The 24197-nt window shown below is 36.4% G+C and overlaps 1 protein-coding gene across 1 annotated transcript in view; it reads right to left on the bottom strand.

The window, feature by feature from the left end:
* The window catches only part of ROCK1 (Rho associated coiled-coil containing protein kinase 1), a 91121-nt gene that overhangs the window by 15936 nt on the left and 50988 nt on the right, over positions 1-24197 (bottom strand). The window contains exons 12-27 of the mRNA XM_071554710.1: positions 22069-22157; positions 20451-20499; positions 19747-19882; positions 19279-19370; positions 18904-19150; positions 17229-17335; positions 15962-16112; positions 14946-15106; positions 13877-14061; positions 13137-13206; positions 11708-11802; positions 10309-10474; positions 8416-8509; positions 5466-5554; positions 4948-5136; positions 4267-4432 (exon numbers count right to left, since the gene is read on the bottom strand). Coding sequence (XP_071410811.1) covers positions 4267-4432; positions 4948-5136; positions 5466-5554; positions 8416-8509; positions 10309-10474; positions 11708-11802; positions 13137-13206; positions 13877-14061; positions 14946-15106; positions 15962-16112; positions 17229-17335; positions 18904-19150; positions 19279-19370; positions 19747-19882; positions 20451-20499; positions 22069-22157 — 2086 coding nt within the window. The remainder of the gene's footprint in view (positions 1-4266; positions 4433-4947; positions 5137-5465; positions 5555-8415; positions 8510-10308; positions 10475-11707; positions 11803-13136; positions 13207-13876; positions 14062-14945; positions 15107-15961; positions 16113-17228; positions 17336-18903; positions 19151-19278; positions 19371-19746; positions 19883-20450; positions 20500-22068; positions 22158-24197) is intronic.

Genomic DNA, 24197 nt, shown 5'->3' with positions numbered 1-24197 from the left:
GCTCAAAACTATCGCCTGACAACTTCCCTGTATTTTGGAAAGAATCCCCAAATTGGTACTTTATAGTTGCAGTCTGTCCTAGTTGAGCAGGAGGGACCAGCTAACCCTGTGTGGGGGTGATCAAAGCTGTGTATTCTACCCCCTCTATTCATTCCCCAAGGACAATGGGCCATTAGCAGCAGCTGCCCAGGGAGCCATTATCACCTTCACACTCAGCCTGAGGGGGGCGGAGCTGCTAATGGGCCATCAACAGCTGTCCCCTGGCTCCCAGAGTTAATCACCCATTGTGTGAGTCCCCGCCCAGGGGGAGGGACTGGGTGCTCCCTGAGGGTACATAAGTGGTGGGTAAGAAGACTTTGGTAACTTCTCGTAGGATCCAGAGGAGCAGCAGGACCTTGACAGGAGGAGATCACTGCTCTCACCCAGACCACAGCCCTCGCCTGCACCTACAGGTTTTTCATTTCCTTTTGCTCTGGACTTGGGGGAGCCACAGGGGTCTCAGCACAAGGGCAAACAAACCCCCTTGGGTTTGTCCCCCAGGACACTGGGTTATACTGCTGGGGTTTTGTGAGTTGAAAGCAATTTCCCTTTTGTGTCAGTGTTTTTATTGTATTATTATTATTAAATTTTAGGTCTGACTTATAATCTCTCTCTCGTGGTGAGTTCATTTCCCCTGCTGGTTCGCCTTTAAACCAGCACACAGTCCAAAATACTTAAGATAGGACGCAAAAATATCTGATGGCAGCTAGATCTGAATAGGATATGAACAAAGAATTCCATAAAGGGTACAGATCTTACAGGTACCCTTAAATATATTTTAAATGTAGATTTGCATTTTAAACATCTTCATAGTTAGAATTCATACTGCCAGGATGCATTGGGATTCATTATGGTAAAGGTGAGCTCTAACAGAAAGACTTCAACAAAATCACAAAAGGCAACGACGGCTGTACTGATTTACACAACTTTTTGTTGTTCTGGAGCTAAGTAGTACAGGTGCTTTCATGAGCAGCAGAACACCTCTTTCCAATGCTCAGGAAATCCTAATCCTCCAGACTCTTTCACTGTGAATAAAAGCCTGGAAATACTACCTTGCTAATTCTTTCCAGACCACCCTTCCCATTCGATTATTTCCTTCCTCGGACTGTCTTACTATAATTTCAACCAAGCAAACCAAGGATTGCTGACTGGATCTTGCTTTGAGTTTATTCAAGTGATGGCTACTTGTAGATACTTCGGAAAGTCCTACCTGTGTCCCATATTCCAATAACACTGTTGGCTTAAATGGTCCATGTTTATTAATTCCATCCTATCTTTACACAAGACATGATTTATAACATATGCTGTAAAATATTATGTGCTGCAGTTAAACCTGCTGGTCAGCTCCATTGCTTCAATTATCCTGCCAATCAGATGAAAAGAAGCAATTCAAACAGGTTAAGTGCCCTATAACAATTAGGAGAAAAAAATCCTTAAGTTCCTGATTATGTTCTGTCTTGACAAAGAAGAATTCTGTTTACAATCATGCAAGTATTAAGACTTCCTAAATCCAGCCAGGAGGAAGAGACATTCCAAAGACACCATTAAAAGCAAAAACCTCAGCTCTTTCAGCAAGGACTCTGTTAACACTGGAGACATGAGCTGCTACCTGAACCAATAATCAAGAGTGAGAGTTACAAAACATGCCTAGAATTGAATACAAGGGAAACCTTCCTCCACACCATGATTTTTCCCACCTCTAAGTAAGCAAAAGCCTGAGAACAGCCTGGATGATATAAAGGGGTCTTGGGAGAGCCTAAGTTGCCCTGGAATCTACCTCAACTGGAGGTGGTATTCAGCTGTAAGACAGAGAGAAGCCAGCTCCAAGTGAAATGCAGCTGTAAGATGTGTTACCACATGATTTCTCTGTATCTACCTCTAAACAGATAATTTTCTTTTTTTTTTAATTTTGAGTATTAAAAATTCATTTTAGTATTACCTTGAGTTTATTCAAAGACTGCAAATATTTCACACCCTAAAGTTTAACAAGATGCTCTTCCTATAAATTGTGAATTCTACCCTTGTAGCCTCTCTGGTGGCTGGTAACCTAAATGCCCAATTAGACAAGACAGTAGTCCCTTTCTGCCATGTAGGGCAGCAGAAAATTCCAAAGAGCCAGGGTTTCTCCGGAATTCCAACAACTTCACTATCATACCATTTCATACTGATTTTTTTCTCAATTAAACCAGAGACCAGAACACCAGAAGAACTTCTACTAATCGTGATGTTATAATTAACAAGGGAAATTAAGAGCTGACTTGAAAAGATCTTGAACACACTGAAATTTCTGCCTCAAAATTGAAGTGACAGGTCATGCAGTCAGAAGTCTGATTACACGTCTCAAGGGGTAAAAACTGAAAATAACCTTCCTTAATGAGGCAGACAAAGAAAGAGCTTTTTCCTAAAGTCATTCCAAGATACGAGACACAACTCAACAAGGTCATACTGACACACTATTGCCCTTAAGAAGAAAACAGGGAAGGTATCTATGCCTAGATGGAAGCATTCATGCTTTGCATGTAATACACAAGAGACATTAACTGAAAATGGCTGAGAAGGAAAGTGAGGAAGTTCAAAACTACACTTTTATGTAGAATAAATCAGGTCTGTTTTGTTGTAGGAAAAAACCCTAAAGCTCTCAGTTTACAGGAGTTCAGAAATTTTCAATTAAAAATTACAAACTACAGTGTTCTTCAATTTGGAGACATTTAAAAACCTAAGACCTGATTCCAAATACAAACTTGGAGGGAGAAAAAAATTCCAACGTAAACCCCCCCCGATTTCTATTTTACCTCTATTAAATGGAGTACACTAAGGATGAGTATGTAAGAGAAAAACTCCCGAGAGTACTGATAGTTCTGAAATATCAGAGGGAGTTCCTGGCATGTAACAGCTAAGGAAAAAAGTGTTCCGTAACCATCCAATAGATCTAAGAATTCAATGGAAGTTTGGACTAGATGATGTTCTCAAAAGACAAAACCCAGACATTTTCTTTACAAGATGGCAGCTGCCTGAGGGTTTTATAGATAAAACTTCAGCGTGCAAAAGGCTTCTTGAACAGAATGGAAGTTTTGAAGGAAAAGACTGGATCATTATATCAACAAAAATCTATTCTAGAATGTAATTCATTAAAATATTAACTAAAAATAAAACTCTAAAAATACACTAGGGGAAGACAGGACACAAAAACAGACACAGAAAGGAATAACTACATACAAACATTTATGAACACTCATAACCTACCTGAAATCTGAATCACTCTAAGACCCCTGGAAAAATTCTAGAATGTGGCAATTTGAGCATCATGAAGGGCATTAACAATAAAAGAGACACCTAAAAGGATTCTATTTACTTTTATCTTATTGTTCATAAGTCTTAAAGTATCCAAAATAGTATTTTGGTTCTGTATGTTTAGAAATATTTCTTCACAATAGAAATCAGACTATAAATCTGTAACACAAGCAAGTATGACAAGTTTATTTATTAAGAATTTCACAGTGAATTCTAAAGATTACTTAACATTGAAAAAAACAATCTAGCTCTGACACATGGAAATTGTCATGCATAGCTTATTATCTCTAACATTTTTTTTCCTCTATTGAGAGATACAAAAGTGGAACATGTGAAAGTACAAACTACACTAGGGAAGGGGAGAGATAGATAAATCACTAACCAGTGGAACAGTGGGTCTCAAAGTACAGTGCCTGGAACTGACATCATACAGAAATGGCTGGCTGTCCTGTATTATTTGTTCTTACGTTAACATGCTAAATCAGAGTACCATAAAACCATAAATGGAAATTCCTACAATTAGTTTTCACATCAGCAATTACTGTCACTTGTCACAGAGGTGCTACACGACTGAGTAAGAACAGACAAGATCAAGACAACTTTGCTTTCAAGATATAAAACACAACCATGATGTTGTGGAAGTCCTGGCCCTATTCACTGAACACTGCCCATTGTATTCATGGTATTTGAGAAACAGGAGATGTAAATTTCAAGCAATACAGGGGGAAGTGTGATGTAAGACTAAATTAAGACTTAAATATAAGCAGCTAAGCTATCAAATTAAAAAAGGCCAAAGAAAGAAAGAAAGGAAACAGAGACGTGATATAGGAAGAGACAGACAGAGTATTTTAAAAAGTAGTAACTTATTTGAAAGAATACCTTCCAAAACTACCAGCATGCACAAGATCCAATGGTTTCTATATGCTTTTCTCTTACCTGAAAGGTTTCCATCAGTTTCATCTGTTGGGAGACTGGCGACACTGGTAGAATCCATGCCTTGCTGGAGGTCCATAATTTTCCTTCGCAGTTGTTCTATGTCACTCTCTTTACTATCCAGCTGCATCTGGAGCTCATTCCTGTATGTAGATTCTTCTGCTAGTTGCTGTATTTATATACACATGAGTAGTTACTGGGATATCAAAGTATTCTGAAAACAAAACTCATTACTGTTTTTCTAACATACTTAGACACTTTTGATAGTATTGACATAAATTATTATAGTAGAAGTTTTTGGTAAGTCTTGGAAGGAAAAAAGTTAAATATCAAAGATCCACCAAGGTATTCAAGCACAAAACAGTCTATTACATGTTCATCTATTAAATTAGCATTTGTCACAAAAAGGAGACCATCTACCAGTGAAATGACGTGGTAGTTTGCTACCAGTTTGGAATGCAAACAGTATGCAGGTTTTTAGTCTTTGTAAAACAGTAACTTCCACAGTTAAGTATTTAGAAAAGGGAAATGAAGGAGAACAAGCTCTTGCCAAGTTCTCTGCCTCACTAAAATTCTGTAAACTAGAACAGCTGAACCAGAACGTTTTCCCAAGTAGATTAGGAGCTATACATTTTTCCTACAGAGGCAATTCTACAATGGGAGAAAAAATTGAGATTATTTTACCGCTTGCATTTCGTTGAGCTCCTTCTGGTATTTCACTACCATCTGATTGAATTTCTCTTTTTCTTGATTAAGTTCTAACTGCAGCTTTCGGTTTTCTTTCTCTTTCTTCCTCAAATCTTGCATGTTAGCTTTCTTTCTGTCTATTTTAAAATCTTTCCTATTCATTATCTCAGCCAGCTTGTTGACAGCCTGTTAGGAAAAAGGAGAACCAGTAAGAAAAATGATACATGCTAGCATGTTTCATGCCAAACTTCTCAGTTCCTCTAGTCATATGATTCAATTAAATAAAAACCTTCACCGAAATAAATGGCCCTTATTCATAACCAAAGTTAATACTGAAAAGTACGACATCAAAACTTATTCTTTTAACTGTAAATATCAACAATGCATGTTGTACATCATGGTTAATATCAACTTCATTTCAAAGGAACTAGGAGTGAGTTCACAAAAGCAATAAACCTAAAATATTTCTGTTATGCAAAGTAATTATTGCTATTAAATAGCAGAAAAAGTTGTACCTGTGTCTTCAGAGTTCTTTCAGTGTTTATGCTCTTCTCATAATGCATTCTAATATTATTGATTTCCTCCTCTTTTTTCATTTTGTAATCTGTTAAAATAATATTCAACTTTGAGAAACTTTAGGACAAGTTAAATATTTCAAAACTTAATTACTTCTACAATTTGCCTTTTTTTTCATCCCTCCCTTTTCTATTGTGTAAAATATTGAGTAAAAAGGACTTTGCAAAGATAAAGGTTACCAGTTTAATGCTACAATAACAGAAAATTACCAGAAGGATATATCAGAAAGGCATCAAGATGAAACACTAGAGCCAACATACATATGTTTGTTTCCTGAGGATGACTAAGTTTGTTGTTCCACTTCCTTCATGTTTACACTATCAAAGTGTTTCTGCACTACCAAAAATTACTTCAGTAACCACACAGAGTAAGACTGATATGACTGGATTCACCTTTACTACAGATTCTCAAATCAGGCATGAAGAGAGCATGGGGAAAAAGGCTTTCTTTAAACAAGGAATGATACTGTTATATACCCCCCACCCCTCTCTCACACACCAGTTAATCAATTCTATCAATCCTTCTATCACAACTCCAGTCTGTCAGTTTGTTTCCCAACTATTAAGAAATATGCAGTTCACTGGTAAGAATTTTCCACCAAAACTACAAAGTTCAAGAACAATTTTAAAGTACTTAAGAGTAACTCAATAAATTTAAAAATACTGAAAACTGCTTGCTCACCCAATTCTCGCTACTATGAAAATGTAGAATTGAGAGAAAGCTTTTCAGTGTGCCTTCCTGCCTACTGTTTGCAATGACACTGGCAACAGAACCAATAAGGCCTTTACTCTTTTAGTCCTCAGATATTAAAGAATGCATCCCAATTTTATAATGCTTGTTCAAATGCAAAATCATAGGAGCAAGCTAAATAAGAAGCACCTTCCCATATAGTCAGAATGCATATAAACAGAATGCACAACCACTGATCTGCATAAAATCACAATTTAGATTCCACATCTAAGTGAGATCTTAAGGATATTGAAATATTGATATTGCTTTGCTGTAAATACCAGAGATAGACACATATATTTTAATTAATACATTGTGTGCAATATGAAATGCAGAAAATACTTTTCCTTAACTTTATGCACTGAGGGGCAAGGCTGGCAGAAGCAGCTTAGGCAGACAATATATGGATGAGCTGTAGTGGACAGGCACTCATAGCATTATGCCATCAGAACATAATGTTAACTTATTTTAAAAAGTGAGGAGGGAGTACGAGCAGAAACTCATACTTTTCCTACCTGCTACAGCTGAGGTTTTAATTGTTTGTAACAACAAAGACAGTACATGGAGATGGAAACAATACAATACAGAGTGATAATTTAGAATCATAGAATGGTTTAGGTTGGTAGGAACCTTTAAAGGTCATTTAGTCCAACCCTTTGGCAATGAGTAGGGATGTGTCTTCATCTAGATCAGGCTGCTCAGAGGCCTGGCCAGCCTGAACTTGAAGGTTTCCAGGAATGGGACATCTATCACCTCTTCGGGCAACCTGTTCCTGTGTTTCATTACCCTCACAGGAAAAACTTTCTTTCTTGTATCTAGTCTGAATCTACCTCTTTTAATTTAAAACCACTATCCCTTGTCCTATTGCTACAAGCCCTGCTAAAAAGTTTGTTCCCATCTTTAAGTCCCTTTAAGGACTGAAAGGCTGCTCTAAGTTCTCTCCAGAGCCTTGTCTTCTCTTCTCTAGGTTGAATAAGCCCAACTTTCTAAGCTTTTCCTCATAGGAGAGGTGCTCCATCCCTCTGATCACCTTTGTGGCCCTGCTGTGGACTCACTCCAACAGGTCCATGACTTTCCTGTGCTGGGGACCCCAGAGCTGGATGTGGCACTCCAGGTCGTGTCCCACAAGGAGGCATGAGAGGGGCAGAATCACCTCTTCCAGCCTGCTGCCCACACTTCTTTTGATGCCGCCCATGGTGCAGTCCAGGACATGACTGTCCTTCTGGGTTGTGAGTGCACATTGCCAGCTCATGCCCAACCTCTCACACACCAGCACCCCCAAGTCCTTCTCGGCAGGGCTGCTCTCAAAAATCCCTTTATCCCCCAGCCTGTATGATTCTGGGGGTTGCCCTGACCCAGGTGCAGCATCTTGCACTTGGTTTTGTTGAACCTCATGAGATTACCATGGCCCCACTTCCTGAGCTTGTCCAGGTCCTTCTGGATGGCAGCCCATCCTTCCAGTGTGTCAACAGGACCTCACAGCTTGGTGTCATCTGCAAACTTGTTGAGGGTGCACCTGATCCCTCTGCTTGTGTCACTGATGAAGATACTGAACAGTTCTGGTCCCAGTACAGACGCTCGAGAAACACTACTTGTCACTGATATCCAATGGGATATTGAGCCATTGACCACTACTCTCTGGATGCAACAATCTAGTCAATTCCTTATCCACCAAACAGTCCATCCATCAAATCCATCTCTCTCCAATTTAAAGAGAAGGATGCTCTGGGGACTACTTCAAAGACCTTACAGAAGTCCAGATAAATGACATCTGTAACCCTTCCCCTGTCAACTGATGGGGTCACTCCATCATAGGAGGCCACAGGATTGGTCAGGCAGCACCTGCCCCTGGTGAAGCTGTGCTGGTTGGTCTCCACATGCCTTAGCAGAGCTTCTAGGAGGATCTGTTCCATGATCTTTCCAGGTACAGAAGTGAAGCTGACAGGTCAGCAGTTCCCAGGGTCCTCCTTTTTAAAAATGATGCAATTTACACAGGAGATTTATTTTCAAGATGAAAACAAAGACATTTTTTTTTCATCAAGCCCAAAATAACAAGGAAGATAAATAGCAATGTCTTCTCCCATTTCCCATTTCTCCAAATAAGTTTCAAATTCAATCGTGTCTCAGAAGAGAGGAATTAAAACTCCAAACATGACATACCTTCCTCCTGTTTCTTAAATTTTTCATTGATCTCTGTGTTTTCCCTTGTAATTAAATCAACATCTTTGGTTAATGTGTTATTAGTTTCTTCCAGCTACATGAAAACAAACACATTTTAAAATAAAAAACATGCCATAAATTCTGAAAGTATTTATAACAGTACAATTTTAACTACCCTTAAATCCGTAACAACCATTTACTTTGAATACATTCCTACTTATGTAATTTTTTAAGAATGCTACTATTCTTTTGTGCTGTCTTGATTTACCAGAAGGCTCAAAATACACCTGTCCCAGATGGAATTTTTTAAAATTATCTTTAGAGAACTGACAACACTGTAGTATATAATTAAAAACTCAAGTGAGATTGTCAGTTATTGAATGTGGCAATTTTCAATTAATTTGTGGTATTTGGAAGAAGTAGTACCTAGAGGCCTGATCCCCTGAATCCAGACAGAAAAGCAGCTGATCGATGCTACATCTCCAGCATTAAAGGCTAGACTAGACACGAGGCATTTACTGCTAAATAATTGTCATAAATCACACAAAACAAGTATAAATCAGGATAAAAATAAAACTAAATTTAGTCTGTAACAAAGCATACACATAGATAAATATGTACATAGGTTGCAAAAAAAAATTTTGGAAAGTAAACACATGACACTTTGGATATGAGAATAAGTCAGTTCCCACATCCAAGATCACTTAACAGATATATATTAAAACCCAGACATAACTGTCTTCCTGAAATCAGGTTTTGTTTGAAGCCTATACAAATTATTGTGTATCAAGCTGTCTGACAAAATTATTAGAATATTTGAAAAAAACAAAAAATATTGGCAAGAAGATATGCCACAGAGATAGTCTCCTAAATACTGCTTAAGAAATGGTGGCATTCTGGAGATTTCCAGCTTAAAAAAGAAAACACAAGAAACAAACACTAATTTCACTATCTTTACACAGAGATGGAATATTCATGGTAGTGCTGACAAAGATCTGAGCAACTGAGCCCAAGCTCAGTTAAACCTAGAGCTTTACACCCCTAGGATCCTTAAGAAAATGTGCATAGCTGATGTTCAATGGGAAAAAAACAGTAATGACAAAATAACTACTCTATGTATAGCTTGCTATTTGAGACTCCTCCATTAAAGACGTTTATCAATCTCATCAGCATCACCATGGTCAGGCTTCGCAAACAGAGATTTGGGAAGGGCTCTCCCCATGTAGGTGTGTCCTTCCAGCCTGTGCAGTGGATTTTTTAGGTGAGGCACAGCGGGCACAGAACTGGCCCCACCATTTAACTCCTAAAGTTCATCTGCCATGGCTGAGCGAGCTTGGACTAGAACCCACAGCCCCAGAAGGTCTCCCATCCAATTACTAACCAGGGCTGACCCTGCTTAGCTCTCGAGATCTGACGGGATCGGGTGTCAGGCAGCCATTTAACTGCCTCATCAATCTCATACTAACACTCAAAAGCTATGCTATAAAGTAGCTCAAAAATTACAATTTGTGGGTTAGTCAAGACTCTCAAATGGGTTATTTTAAAGACGAGGTTACTTTGCAATAAGAATCTCTAATACACACTGTTCCACAAATCTGAAATACTTAAACAATACATTGGGCAATGACAGGAAGCAAATACAAAAGCCTAATAACCAAATTATAGACATTCACTTGATTTTCATTCTGGCTTCACCTCAGTTTAATCAAATTGATGTTTCTTTGGGAGTTCACATGATGGGATTTAAATGTTTGGGGCTCCAAGTGAGGCCAAAACTTAAGATACTTAACTACTTATCACTTATGATCACAACAAGACTTTATAAATTAAAACCATGAACTTATGTTTCCAGCTGAAAGAGATACATATAGGTACTAATAACAGTTAGTTTACCCTTCTTATGATGCTGTCCTTGTCAGTCAGTTCTTGCCTGTGTCTTGATGCTGCTTTTTTGCTTTCCTGACTCAGTTCAAAGAACTGTTCTTCAAGGAGTGCTCGTGCCAACCTTTCTGACTCAGCTTTGGTTTCAGCTAACTCCAGCTGGGTAGTGAGTGTTTCTCTGTAAAAAAAGCACATTAAGATTTCATTCTCCTATGCAAAACATTGCAATTTTCAGGAAGACTATCAAATCTGAATTACACCACTCAGCTAATTGACACTATGTTAGGTCTTACAAAAACCACACTCTGTACACTTGTATCTTTTGAGGGTCTATACAACCTACAGTAGCAAGCTTACTATAATTTCATTAACATTTCAATCATCCATGAAACATCAAGTCAAACTCTCTTGCCTTTGAGGAATAAAAAATAAAATTAAACGTACGTGCATGTACAGAGTACTCCATCAAAAGATACTTAACCCACATCCACCCATTATCATAATTCTCACAGCAGTACCCAAGTGAGAAACATTTATGATGAACATAAGATTGTAGAGAACAGTGAGGGAATAGAATACAAAGAATCTATAAAAATAAGTAAGAAAAAAAAACAACCACAGAAGAATAAAAAAAGTCTCGCCTATCTCCTCCTCCCACTCCATTTCTTTCAAGTTAGATGCTACTCCTGAACAACTTTGCATACACATGTATTTTCCCCCTACATCATATTTATTAGCACAGTATCTTTTCTTTCTCCCTTTCTTAGCCCACCAAAATTCATCATGAATACAGTACGTAACTTCTGCCCTTCAGATTATGGTTTTGCAATGCTGATGCTCAGGCAGAACAAGAGACTCAGATTTTCAAAGAAACTCTACTTCATGCATAAGTCCTTCTTCAGAATAAATATATGTTAAATAAAAATGTATTAAATAAATTAAGAAATTGGAAAAACAAGCTTAAAAAAATTTGGTAGCCTAGAGAATAGTACTGACATACCAAATTTCAAATTCAAAGACTTTTCATTATCTTTATCTCAAACTATTTTATTGACTATAGAAATATACCAAGTAATTATCAGGATAATATAATCAAATAAAAAAAGAAATGGTTACATGAGACAGTTACCACAAACTGGACTGTCTTTTCAAATTTTTGCATCTTACTAAATTCTTCTTCCACACACTACAGTGTCCAAAGCAAGTATGAATAACCATATTTGCCTTTTTGAGCCAAATATGTACGTAACATCCTATGTATTTGCCATCCTACAAGGTGTTATGAAACACTGTTAAGATCTCTCTTTTCCTGAAGGAATCAAAACACCTTAAATCTGAATCAAAAGCTTTAGGAGTGAGATGATGCTACATGGAAAAGCTTATGTGTATTTGAGAAACAGAATAGGCATACTTTTCATTTTGCAACTCATGCATTTTTCTTTGCGTTTCTTTATTCTTTTCATCAATTTCCTCTTTCAGTTCCTTAACCTGAGTTTTGTAAAGTGTCTGTAAAAGGAAGCATAAAAAAATCATTATTCAAATTCCATACCAAAATTCTCCCTTATTTTCAGATCAGTTAGTTGGAATCTGTCAAACCACAACACATGCCAATATTGCCTTTAAAGAAATTTCCTCCTTCCTGCCTGTCTGAGATGCCCCTTCAGTCACTCTGGGGCAGGGAACTGATGTGACCAAGTTAGTTTTCAACTTTCTAGTCTATTTCCCTACACAGATGCACAAACACTTTGCACTACACTTGCAAAAACCAAGGAAGGCACTAGAACACAGCCAAGCAAGCCTCTGGGAGACAAGACAACAAAACTGCACGTTCTTGTAGCATCACTGTCTCAAAATGTTAGTCAAACAATCCTGCTACTGTCTTGTGCTGTCACCTGCTGTATTCTCTTTGTGTCCATGTCTTACAGTCTTGAGGGTTTTTTGTGTACAGACTTTGTCTTAGTACATGATTCAACTGAGGCCTGATTTATGTGAATGACTTCTGTGAATTACTTCTGTTCTTAATCACTATATTGTTAACACCACCCATAATTCTGGAAGTTAAAATCTGATTTTCTACAGTAAACTACTTTTGCTAAATATTCAGACTGAATTATGAATGTCTCATTTAAACTACATGCTGGTAGCTTAAAGGGAAAAAAACAGAAACACAATGTCCTCTTCTTATGATCTTATTATTATGTCATACAAAAATGCACACAAACCTCCTGCAAAACATAATGAAATAACAATTATATGCAGTTTAGGAAACAAAAATTTTCATTGCCTCTCATAAGAAGAACTAAATTTGAAAGTAACTCCCAATGTGAAACGAGACTCTCCATATTGACAAATGTATCTGAAGTTCAGGTGTTAAAGAAAATCTCATGCTACTGTTTCTTTTCCCAGAAACAAAACAGATCAAACTACATCTATGAAATATACGTTGTGGCTACCTGGAGTACCCAATAAGGCTCTTCAGGGATTCAGGTGCAGAGAAGGTATCTTTTTAGAAGATGCCAAATGCCACTGTATCTATGGTTCTTAAATATACTTATGGCAGATGAATAGCATGCATTATTTTCCACTACGTATGGAGATTTTGAACTCTGCAAAATTTGCAATTATGTCAGAAAAATGTCTTTCTTCCAACCTCGACAGGAACTACTCTGATGAATACTTCAGATGAGAGTTACTCAATGCAATATATAAGTTTTGATAAACAACTACATAAGCAACGTATTAGGCTGTTATCTACATGACAAAAATTTTAGTACCAAACTATTCACTGTGAAATGATTTTATGTCAAAATGTAGCACACACAATTCTTGGCAAATCTTACCGAAAAATACTGCTCAGCTTCAAGCTGATCCTGAAGCTCACGCATTTGACATTCATTTCCTCTGTACTGTCTTTGAAGAAATAAAAATGGAAAGCATGTAAAAAGTCAGCTATGAAAAAACGACAAAGATGATTTCTAACCAGGACAGCATCCTACAACAACCTTACATTTGCACACAAATTATTTCATAAACATCAACAGTTTGCTGCATGTTAAAATGTTGATCTTACTACATTTCTTATTCTAAACAGATGATCATTTCAGTAGGTAATTTAGAAGACGAGTAGTCTAAATGGAGAAATGTTAGGTTAGCTGAGGGAATATATAATAGAAGCCTAATTAATGAACACTGTCTTCAGTCAGTTTAAGAAATCTGAAGAAAATTAGGTAGTTAAAGGGGAAAAAAGCTACTAACTCCCATGCACTAAAACAAAGAACCCCATACGATTTAGTAAGTAGCATCACAGTAAATCCATAAAGAAGTCACTCAAATGAAAGTGGCATATATATGGGTTGACATGGAACAATGAGTCAAGAACTGTTCTGCATGGTAGCTCATAACAAAAATATTCCAACACTGAAATTCCAATACAGAAATCACAACATGCAGCTAAAAATACTCTTTTAGTTTAGGAAAAAATGTCTGTGCACCAGAGAACTTTATTCAATAGCAGGAACAGGCAAAACAGTACATGTATAATTAAGCAATTTTTTCCATTTTACTTCAGATTTTTACTTACTTAGTAAGTTGAGCAGATTCGAATTCCAGTAACCTCTTTGCTTCCAACAACGTATTGATTTCCTGTTTCAGCTGCTTCTCGGAACCCTTCAAGTTATCAGCTTCAAACGCTTGTGCCTTTAATTCATTCTGTGCCATTATTCGCTTATTTGTCTCTTGTTCCAGCTTCAGGGTCAGATTCCTTACCTAAATCAGAAATATTTTAATTTAGGAGTGCTTGCTAAATAACCAACTGCATGTGGTTGAAGATGTTTCATGTATGGTTTCATATATGGATTATTTTATATTAAACACCACTGACTAGATGCTACACACTATACCACACATAAAAATATTCCTAAATCTCTGAACACTTCAGTGCAATAATCTTAACACAAAGCCGCTGCCCTTACTGAACATACAGATAAGATGCTGCATGATAATAAAGCTTTCCCATACTTTGCTTATTTCAAAGTTCCAAATTGTTTTGTCTTATCTCATAGGCAACAATGGAAGAAACCCAAATTGTCTGCTGAAAGGTCCTGCAAAATTCTGTGCAGATTTCACATATTAAAAAGTCACCCTAGAAAAACACTGCAGCCCACCAGCTATATAACAACTAATTTACATGAGTTGTGACCCGTTAAGAAAGGTGTTATAACCTTCATTCCCAGTGTCCTGTCAAGAAAATGCAAGAATGAAACTATTATTCTTAGAATCTAGTTTACACACTCAATATTCTAACTGCATTTCCTTGAACAAAAGATTCTCTAGAGACTAGAGACTCAGATCTGGAAACCATCCAAAGCAATCAGATTACCAAATTCACAAGTAAGATGCTTCTTTCAAAAAACAGAAAATACAACAAATTGCCTTATATTAAAATGAGGGTTCAAATATGTAAGGCATGCAAGAGCTAAGAAACCAGCATGAAATACGTAACCCTATTTAGGCCAACAACTATCTTCAATTCCACTGACAGGTGTATAATACAAGGAGCTCAGTGTAAGTGAATTTAATTTTCTATCTCTCAGTGTAACTCTAATGTCTTATTTATACAGAAAATTGTTAGGGATGAACATTTTGCTTACTTCATCCTCCAGTCTCTCCTTTTGCTCAAGAAGGTGTTCCAGTTTCTGCTGAGATTGTTTCAGGTCAAAGTCCAACATAGAACACTGTTTTTCAGCTTGAACTATTCTATTTTCTGCCTTTTCTCTTGCTGCCCGTTCTTCTTTTACCTTTTTTTCCATTTCTGAAAAAGATTAAGGAAAGAAGAACAGTAAAAACAAATACGTAGCATCTGCAGGCATGCTTTTGTGAACACAGTCTTAAATATCCTAATATTTTTCAGACCCTTTTGTCAGCTATTTAAGCTCTTCTGCTATTAGATGGACTGATTACTAAGTTCCTGGCATTATTACAAGGGACAATTCCAATCTGCAACCAAAGCACTGGAATGTTATCATGACAACTGAGATATAAATAAAAAATGTAGATTCTTGAAGTAATCCTTATGAAGTAAAGGCAAAGTTTCATTTTCATGACAGGATAGTAGAGCAAAAGAAAAGAAATGCTACCATTCCTGTTAGCTCTCTGAAAAGTCACATTTAGATACTGATGACCTTTACAGAGAAAATCTTACATATTCAATTAAGATATCAGGACACACCTTTGATTCATGAATATGTATCTATAAAAGAAACTTTCACACTTCAGACAAGCCTAATGCAACTCTGGTATCTTCAATAATGGAATGAATGCTCCAAGACATCTATCTTGATAATGCCTTCTTTCAATTCTGTTTAGTATTAGCCAGAATTTCAATATTGAAAAGCACTTTAGAAGCCAAGAAGGCTTTGAATTGCAAATGCAGTAAGATATACAAAACATTAAGAAACAACACAATTTTTATGGAACAAATACCATACTACAGAAAATAATTTTAATTGTGTAGTTTTCATATTTTAGTATTTTGATATGCATTTTCTTTACATAAGGGATTAAAGACTTGCATAAGAGTACTACTTGTAAGACAATGTGTTTTAAGGTATCATAATCAAAACACATTTCACTACATATTTACATAAAACTTGTAAGAAACACTTACCACACATTGCAACCGATCTTGCCTCCTCTATTGACTGATGTTTGTCAGTTAATCGAGTCTTAGTCACTTTGTGCTCATTGACTTCCTGTTCTAACCGGTCTTGTAATGATTTGAGCTTGTAGTTCAGATCTATCTCTAAACTATTCTTTTCCTAAAGATAAGAAAAAAGTTATCAGATTTCTGTAATACCTGAAGGAATCACATTTCCTTTATTCCCTTTTTTAATGTTAATTTTTGTTACCAAGGAATTATCAATGTCATTTTCCATGCTTAATAAAGAATGAGAACAGACAAAACCCGTACTCAGTGCTCTGGTGAAAATTTCATTAACTTTTTTTCAGTAGTCTATAAATTTGCAAGATAATGGAAACTTCTTGGTTTGAATAGTAAATAGCCACCTACATTGGAAACATACAACTAATGCACTGAAAATGCTAGAGCACAGAGGAATCTGATTTACTGCTACCTGCATACAATTCTGTTATTTAATTTCTGAGACTGCTGGCCATTAACAGTAACTCACAAAACAAGCACTGGAAATGAGCTTTGAGAGACAGGGACTTGCCTTTGACTATCTGCTTCACATAACATCAAATTAGAATTGCTTGCCCCTTCCCTCATAGATAGTCACATCTTTCTGGTTTATTTCCCTAGACTGCACAGTACAGTAAGGCTTTACCTGACCTCAAAACATAGAACTAACTACACAGTCTGTCTGGAGCAAGGGTGCAGGATTTCCTTTTACTCTTCTTTACTTGCTTCTCCATCCTATGGAGGGGATCACAGACGTTAAGGGAACATGCTGCTACCATTCAGAAGGAAAGATAGAAGGACAGAAAAAAATTGAAATGCTTCAGCTCCAAAGTTAATTAGAAGACCTGGCACTGATCCAGTCAAATTAAAATCCGGTAAAAGCAGAAATTTAAATTTCAGATTTTTAAAAAGGTCATAGATTATCAAAGGCAAGTCCCTGCAGCAATAGTTAGGCAAGCAGAGAAAAATTCTTTGCCACTGGCAGAAGGGCTAGATCCTTGAATTAGTGATAGTGAACAACAAACAAGATTTTTATGCCCAATGCTACAAGTAAGAACCAAGGACTTGTGAGACCATCATCACGAGATTATAAATTAGCACTATTTCATTTATAATTGTAACATAAGGCTGATTTAGAAGAAAAACACAGAAATTGGAACTATCAATAAATACTACTTGAAAATACAGTCAAAAACTGACACACAACATTAGTCTCAACATCATTTTACCATACCTTTTCTGAATGATTAAGCAGATCCTGTACTTGTTTTCTTTCCGCTTCCACTCTTTCGAGATTGGTTTTAATATTTTTTACTTCTTCTTGTAAAGTTGTGATCCGAACTGCCACAAGAAATTAAATATCACTCAGTACTAGTAACTTGATTTAGATCAATTGCTTTTCCAGCCTTTGTTGATTTCTTGTCCCATAAAATATTTACACCTTCAAAATTTTCAGCCATGCAAACAAAGGCTGTAGATTGTAGAGGAAACTGACCTTTTTAGCTACTCTATGCATGACATCAGTAACAATTCACAAAAAACAATCACACACAAAAATTGGTAACTGCCTTCCATCACTTCCAATATCTCATATGCAAAATGTATTCCATTAATCTAAGTTCTGCACCTTCTCTGATGCTAACTTCTCTAATATGTAGATAAGGCACATTACACATAAAGTCGGTCTCAAATGGATTTACAAGTCCCAATACAACACATATGACCAAATGGTGACACAAATCATGGAGAGATTCCAATCAACTAGAGGTAAGCAAATGTGACACCCATGTACAAGATGGCACATGGAGAGTTTAGACTGGGTATTCAGAAAAATTTCTTCACAGAAAGGGTGGTCACACATTGGAACAGGCTGGCCCGGGAAGTGCTGGAATCACCATTCCTAGAAGCGTTCAAAAACCACGTGAATGTGGCATCTACCACAAGCCCCTGTGCACCATCAGAAGTTTATACTAAGTAGAATCACTTCCACATAGGTTAGAAGACAAGTTTGAAACTCCCTGCTTCAGGTAGGATCATCTTTCACTAGACCATCCAATTAAGACCGAAACACTTCCAGGGACAGGGTGACAACAATTTCTATGGGCAACCTGTCCCAGGGTCTCACCATCCTTTATTGTAAAAAGTTCCTTCCTACATCTAATGGAAATCTACTCTCCTTCAATTTAAAGCCATTCCTCCTTGTCCTGTCACTACAGGCCCTGGTCAGAAGTCTGTCCTGTAAGATCCCTATTAGTATGGAAAGGAAAAGTTCTCATCTAAAGACTGTGCCTGAAAACTGCAGACAGATGGTTTAAAATGACAAGTGAAGAGACAGGATCCATTAGCACAGGCACAGTCATGAACTAATGTATCTGAATAGTTTCTAGTATGAAGAATCAGTACAAATGCTAGGAAGTTCCAAGCATCCTGAAAAAAGGATTCCACATCTGCATCCCTTACTATGCCCTTCATCTTGCTTATAAAGTAACGTAGAATCCTAATAAAAGAAAACAAATGCAATTTAATAACAAGAAAGCTTTCTTCACAAATGAAACAAGAGAAAGTGCAGGAAACTTCAACTTGGCAACTGCACAAGGCAGTAAGATAGAGTGGTGTGTCTTCTCCAGCACTCTATCAGCTGTTCATATTTTTGTACCACTGGATCCAGAGACTTTTGGTGAGGGAAGTCCCAGATCCACAATCACCGTTTGCCACTCTTTGATTGTGATGATCACCTTCCCTCCCAAGAGCTGCTCAGACATAATCAGGAACTAAGATCCAATCTTCAGAACTTTTTAATTTACACTTGGTTTGCAGGTTGGTTTTCCTCCCTTTGTCTAACTGTACTTTATTTCACAAAGAAGGGTTACCACAACTTTTTTGGTAAAGTATAAATACGGAAGAATTACCCTGTAGTTCTCCAATCATTTCAGATCCATGACTTTTGTCCCTTCGTTCCGATTCCAAAGCTGCTTGTAGTTGGTAATAATCTTTCTCCACTTGCAGTTTTGAGCTTTCCAGAACTCTGCACCTTTCCTGAAGTTCTCTATTCAGTGATTCTAACTGACTTAATGACTTGCTCATTTCTGTGTTACCCTTTCTTAGTCTTGCTGCTGTATCAGATTCTGTCCTCAGTAAATCATTTGCTTCTTCTAGCTGTTAAAATAAACCAAAGATTCTCAAATATAAAAATCATTTGGACCAGTTTTGTTACATTTCAATGCTAAATCCATTTGAAAGCTCAAATCTAAGAATAATGAAGACAAGGAACAGAAGCTACATACTTGTTTTTGTAATTGTGTTATCTTCTCATTTGAAATTTGTGAATGATGACTGATTTTTTTCAAGTCTTCCATCTGATCTTTTAGTGTGGACACTAAAGAGAAATTGCATCATTAATATGGCAGATTAAAAAAATCCTTAGGGTTTTGTTCTTGGGGTTTTTTTTACACAAACATGCTAAAAGAAATTCCTGGCATAAAATAGGTCTTTTATTGACTTTTTATTTCTTAAATACACACATTTAGATAAAACTTTGTGCTTGCAGACCAACAACTCACACTGCAGAGAATAGAATTTGAAAATAAGAACAAAAAGAGTGTATTCAGACAAAAATAAACTCAAAATTTGTGGTCATTATTTGAAAAGATACCTTTAAAGTTGAATAGCACTTAGGATACTACGGCAGTACATTATTTCCCAAAACATACCATATACCTCATCAGTGTCAATGTTTGGACAGTGTGACATACCTTCATTTTCCACATTTCGTCTTCTTTCATTCTCTTGTTCAAATTTTCTCTGATACTCATTTATCTTATGTTGCAAGACCATCTTTTCCTTCTCAATCTGAGACAAAGCTGTTTCCAAGCTTTTTCTCTGATTTCCCTAAAATAAAAGCAATGGTATTTTCTACTTACATTTTAAGGAATGATCCCTAAACCAGTATCTCTGCAACTGATTAAACAAGGAAGCTGATGCATTGTTTACAAGGAATGAGTTTCTGACTTTCTTGAAAACGTTTTCACAAAGTATGTCTTTTTTAACTTCTACATGACAAATTTACAAAATTACCAGAAAAAATTGTTGTTAATATGATTGAATACAAAGTTACCGTTAAAAATAATATTAAAATACAAGAGAAGGACTCAACAGAAGATCATTTGTGTATTAATTTTTCTAAACTCCAGAGAAACTGCAATGAGCAAGACTAAGCAAAACACTTAGCAGAGGAAACATAAATCAGCATGATTTACAGAAAGCAAAAGTTTTTAACATGTGTACAAATAAAAATGTATCTCCTGACGCTATGTACTGAAACATGATGGCTTGGTCTCAAACTTAAACTCAGAACAATTTTTCCAGTCACAGAAGAAATGTCTCAGAATCATGACAGTACTGTTCTTTACTCCATTCTCTACCCAACTAAGGCAGCTTCAGTGAGGAAAAAAATTACCTCTTCATCCAGTTCTTTCATTATCTTGTCTAGTTTGATGTTTGAAGATCTAGAAATAAAACAAGCTTATTAAATAAGATACATTATACATATTGTTTTTCTAGTGAAATAATTTGTGACCATTACTAAAGTGAACATTTGTATTTTGACTAATGCTATTTTGTAATGAACATTGAAAAGTGAAGAAGACAATGAATCATTAGAAAAAATTTGTAAAATGTATGAAATGTTTATCAACTTTGCTGCAGATTAAATATGCAAAACTTCAGGTGGTACATTTTATCCCTTAATCAGCAAATGTAAAATAGTGCATGTACACAACAGGTTATTCTCAAAATTAGAATAGCCTATTAAACTGCTAAAACTTGCTTTGGTTGTGACTTTCCAAGTACCTTAAATAGTTCATTAATTCAGCAGTAAGAAGCTCCCAACTACAGATAAAGATATCTGAATAATATTATTTGAAAGTCCCTCTTTTGAAGCAATGTATTAGAACACTGGACTACAGAGTGAGGTTAAATGCACAGTAAAAGCTTCATTTAACTGACAGTAACATTGAGATATCCACTGCATTTCTGTAGCTAGCTATCAATTTTTAAAGACACAACAAAAAGGATGCAGACAATGCTACCTGGCAGGTAAAAAAGGGAGTAGTTGTAGCAATATATTCTATCTACTAACTCTGCAGTGAATGGTCTGACATACCAGGAGACACACTCTTGTGTTCTGACAACTTCAGTAGTACTGCAGGAAGACAGTTACTGAATATCCTTCAAGCAATGTACGTCCTGCTTGTAGAAAGCAATCAGAACGTGTGAACAGTGAGGTTGTGTATGAGTAAGCAACAGTGTCACACAGGCTAAACTCCCACCAGATCACTTTGGTTGCCAGTTTATACATAAGTAGCTTGTACAGCTACATGCTTTTGTCCTAATTCTTAAGCCTAAATTCTTCCTGTATCCTGTACCCAGTATTGCCTTCTGGCATTATTTAGTACTTCAGGAAAAGACTTCAAAAGGAGAACTAACTGAAGAGGAATTTCATTTGCATGACTCTAAGTAAAAATGCCTGATTATCAGAAAAGAATCCCAACTGTTTGTTCAAAAGTGTAGCTAAAAAAAAAAAAGCCAATTCTCACAGAGCTATTTCTCCAACATAGTAGAAACCACTTTGGAAAGCAAATAGCTGTTTTTATCTGTCAGTCATAGAAAAAGAAAAAAAATGTTTTTTCCAGCAAGTTTCCTATATTTAGACACTAGCTAGTTAATTTTAATAATCTAATATATGCCATATATACAATATCTTCAAAAAAATCAGCATGATCAGCATGTACCTCAATCCAATAAAACATTTGAATATAGAAATACCAGGTAAAATCAAACACTCAAGTGTTCAGAAAGAATGTGTGTTCCACAGGTGTCAATGAAAAGAAAACACTTCCTCTACAGTACACTCAGGAATTCTTAATACTAGAATGATTTAAATCTGTGCCTGGAACTTCCTTGGAGAACTACAATGCCATTCTTAGTGTTATTCTGGTAATCTCTAAAGCAGTAACACAGAACTGCAGTGTTAGATATATTTAAATTATGTAAACAACTAAAGTTTAAAGTCTCACCTGCACTTCTGCTCCATTTCATCTTTCAACTGCATTTCATTATGCAGCTGTTCTTCCAACTCGTAGATCATCTTCTGCATATTTTCCAGCTTTAAATATATATTTGTACATGAAAGAACATGCATTAAATTTAGAAATGTAAAAAAGTATTTCAGAATATTCAGTTCTGCTTACATTGTATAATAGCTTACTCTCTTCTATCAAAACAATAAATTTCTACCTTATTAAAATGTGATGTCCCCCCACCCCAAATGCTAAGAAATGTAATTCCAAGAAACAATACAGTTCTGTTGACTGCATGCACACAAAATTATAGGGTATCACCAAAATTCACAGGGCTAAGCTAAATCAAATCCTCCTTGGTTTATGTATATTCACAATTTGACTAAACATATTACAGCAAAAATACAAGAAAGTATTTTAGTTAGTCTTAAAATTTCCTCTCCTAGCATGAACCACCACATGTACTTTGCAATGCATCTTCAAACTTCCAACAAGTTCAGGAAGCAGAACCAGGCCTGTCAGTCACTAGCAATGGGGAGAAAATGCTCTTAACATCTGTTTAGTCAGAGATCATTTTTACAGCTAGAACTGTACTAATATTTTAAATGTAGTAACAAACTTCAGATGCTAATATAGAACATTACTGTATAGCATGTACTGTTTGTCAGTAGGATAAATTATAAAATTTGTTCTTTACATGTAGTCTTATATTATCTACCTTCTCCTGAATCCCACTCCAACATCACCAAAATCCTCAGATTAACAAGATGGTGTCAACTTTGAGGAAGCTCATTAAGTCAGCCTTGTGTGGATTCACTGCAAACCTTTCCACTGATCTTGTCAGGATTTCAGCCTATTTAGTTTTTCCACATTTCCCTCAACACTCTTGGAACAGCGTAAAGAAGAATTAGATTCCTAACCTAAACTCTCCTCAAAGCAACATATTCAAGTGATTCCGATCCTTTGCTTTCTTGTTTCCTTTTTTAACCCAAAAACTCATAAAATATCAAAAAATTAGACATCTCAGCACTTACAGAGCAGCTCTGGAAAACGAATTACTGGTGTGACATAGAACATAACACTACATGGATCAGGCAATGGTTGTAGTTAAAAACCCAGAGATGGCCTCAATCTAAACTTTGAGGAAGAAGGACCAGTATACAACACAATCACCTGCTTGGTAAGAACGAATGAGAAATAAAGCAAGAAATAAGACTACTTAAAGGTTCTCTCACTTTAGGAAAAAAAGGACCAAAGCAAATGCCAAATGACAAAACAGAGGATAAAGAAGTTTCCGTGTAATTGCTCTTCCTTTTATTGGTTATTCATGTTATAGCCCTTCTATACACGGTGCAGAGAGGAACCAAATGGGATACATGAGAAACAAGTCCAAAAAGACATCTGGCAACTGAGGCATTTCTGTACTGACTCCTACTAGTTTGGACTGCTACTGCTCCTTTCTGTCTCTGGATGTTCTCACATAGGGCTGTACCCCAAAGGGCCTATCTAAGCTTGCTTTGCAGTCTGATTATATCAGTATGAAACAACAGGCTTCCGGACAATCTGGTATCAACAGACTAAATAATACCTTAAGAAAATCCTGAGTTACAATTAACTAAGTATAAAAGCATTACTTAAAGTTTTAGTTCGTTCGCAGTTTCTATTTTGAGTAGAAAGCAGGGGAAGAAAGTACTACAAAAAAGCCAGTGTACAGCAAGAAGTCAAGAAAAATCCCTTTGCAACTGTCATAATTCTTTTTTACTTTTTTCTCTCCTAACCACCACAATATAGTGCATCTGGTTCTGCACCCTGAGCAATGAAGAAAAGCTAAGATCCAGTGCAAAAGAATCTGTTAATCTCCTCTTAATATCTAAACTGTTGATAGGTGGCTATGGTAGCACTGAACCAAAGTAAACAATGAGATCTTCAAAAAGGTTTGAAATTCAGTAAGAGGACATTGAATTCCATTTTTGTTCAACTTCATGGCCTAATTCTGTCAAGTTTTACACACTTGCAAAATGCAACGAATTTCTTGGAGATTTATGGCACTTATTCTGTCCCAGAAGACACTCAATACAACTTCAGAATCAGCCAGACCAGGTAACATCTTGTGTTATATTTCCACA

Source organism: Pithys albifrons, chromosome 4 (genome assembly GCF_047495875.1).
Source record: "Pithys albifrons albifrons isolate INPA30051 chromosome 4, PitAlb_v1, whole genome shotgun sequence".
Classification (NCBI taxonomy): domain Eukaryota; kingdom Metazoa; phylum Chordata; class Aves; order Passeriformes; family Thamnophilidae; genus Pithys; species Pithys albifrons.
Note: the sequence above shows the minus strand (reverse complement) of the source record. Positions and strands in the feature narration are given on the sequence as shown.